The following is a 1420-nucleotide window of genomic DNA, read 5'->3' as shown; positions in this document are numbered from 1 at the left end:
TAGTAGCAGCAGTAGCTGTAAATGACCAGTCTTGTATAAAGTACATCAAAGTGATACTTGCGTGAAAGTACAAGTATCTTATCATTAAAAATACTTTGGTAACAAAGTATTTGTACTTAGTTACTTTAAAACTCTGTAAATAACAGGTTCTTAAACGTTTTCTTTTCAGCTTCCATTAAAAAATAAAGATTAAAAAAAATCGCTGCCTGTCCCTTTAATTACGRTAACTACGCACGGCTTACGTCGTTCCCGGACGTTCAGTGGGGGATACAGGCCCCATAGATTCAACACAACTGCACACATAAGCACTTACTAATAATAACGCTCTGTTTGTATGTCATTTTCATGGAGCATTGCCGCTAACACACATGGACTGTCAAGAGGAAAAGCCAATCATCTATACCATGGAAAACAAGCCGATTGTAACGTGTAAGTGTGGGATATTATTAGCTCCTTTGACAGCTAGCATGGGAGCTACAACCTTTAGCTCTAGCTATGCTACCTATCACCCTTAGCTTAGATTCTGTTTATGTGTGTGACAAATTGTTCTTTTGTTTGTACTTATCTGGTTATAATACGTGCAGAATATCTACTGTGTATGTAAATGTTCTTATGAAATACTTTAATTTTTCCTTAGCTAGCCCGTAGCTGCACTGCTCAACAGGCCGAGCTAACGAGACAACGTCACGTCTAGTTTACTGCAGTTAGGAGCAGATCTCAGCCTGTTTTATCTGCTGTACAGAGACTGTTTCCTCAGTTAGCAGTTCAGACATRAGTCCCTGCATGATGTTTGGAGTCAGGACCAAGTTGCCATTCAGAAATCCCTCAGAGTGATGTGGAAGCTTGTTACAGAGGTTATTTAAGGAGTGGATGCCAGCTGCTGCTCCATTTTTAGCGTATTTTTTCTTATGCACGAGTCCACCGAGGCGCAGAAAACCAAAATATTATGAAATAAAACTATGTGTGGGACAGTTTTACGTTTGATTTTAGAGCACAAATTCAAACACAAACCACACTGCTGGATTTCTGTTTTAACTATTGTTAGAGCAGCTAATGTTTTCTTGTTTCAGTGTGTTTTATTTTAATGACCATGCCTAGAAAAACACAATTTCCTAAATATAATTCAAAGAATCAAAGCAATTTTTAAATAGACTCTAGCAATTTTAATATATGAGAGTACCATGACCTTTTTTATGTTAGTTATAATAAAATAACTGCTCCCTCTGATACACACTAAAACAGGGGTTCTTAACCTTTTTGACCTCGGGGCCTAAATTGTTGAACATAAAGTGACACGAGGCCCAGTCAGACATTACCACTGTATGGATCAAAATGATAATTATTATAAAATGTTCTTCCATCATAACTAAACTAACATAACCGCTGAGTGTATGTGTGTATATATATATATATATATATA

General features: G+C 36.7%; 1 protein-coding gene across 1 annotated transcript in view; it reads left to right on the top strand.

Moving 5' to 3' along the window:
- Positions 1 to 261: 261 nt before the first annotated feature.
- The window catches only part of trappc10 (trafficking protein particle complex subunit 10), a gene marked incomplete at its 3' end in the record, with an annotated part of 65732 nt that continues 64573 nt past the window's right edge, over positions 262 to 1420 (top strand). The window contains 1 exon segment of the mRNA XM_014019973.1: positions 262 to 429. Within this exon segment, the coding sequence (XP_013875427.1) occupies positions 369 to 429 (61 nt within the window).

Source organism: Austrofundulus limnaeus, unplaced genomic scaffold (assembly GCF_001266775.1).
Source record: "Austrofundulus limnaeus strain Quisiro unplaced genomic scaffold, Austrofundulus_limnaeus-1.0 Scaffold237, whole genome shotgun sequence".
Lineage (NCBI taxonomy): Eukaryota > Metazoa > Chordata > Actinopteri > Cyprinodontiformes > Rivulidae > Austrofundulus > Austrofundulus limnaeus.
This window is presented reverse-complemented; position numbering and strand designations above follow the sequence as displayed.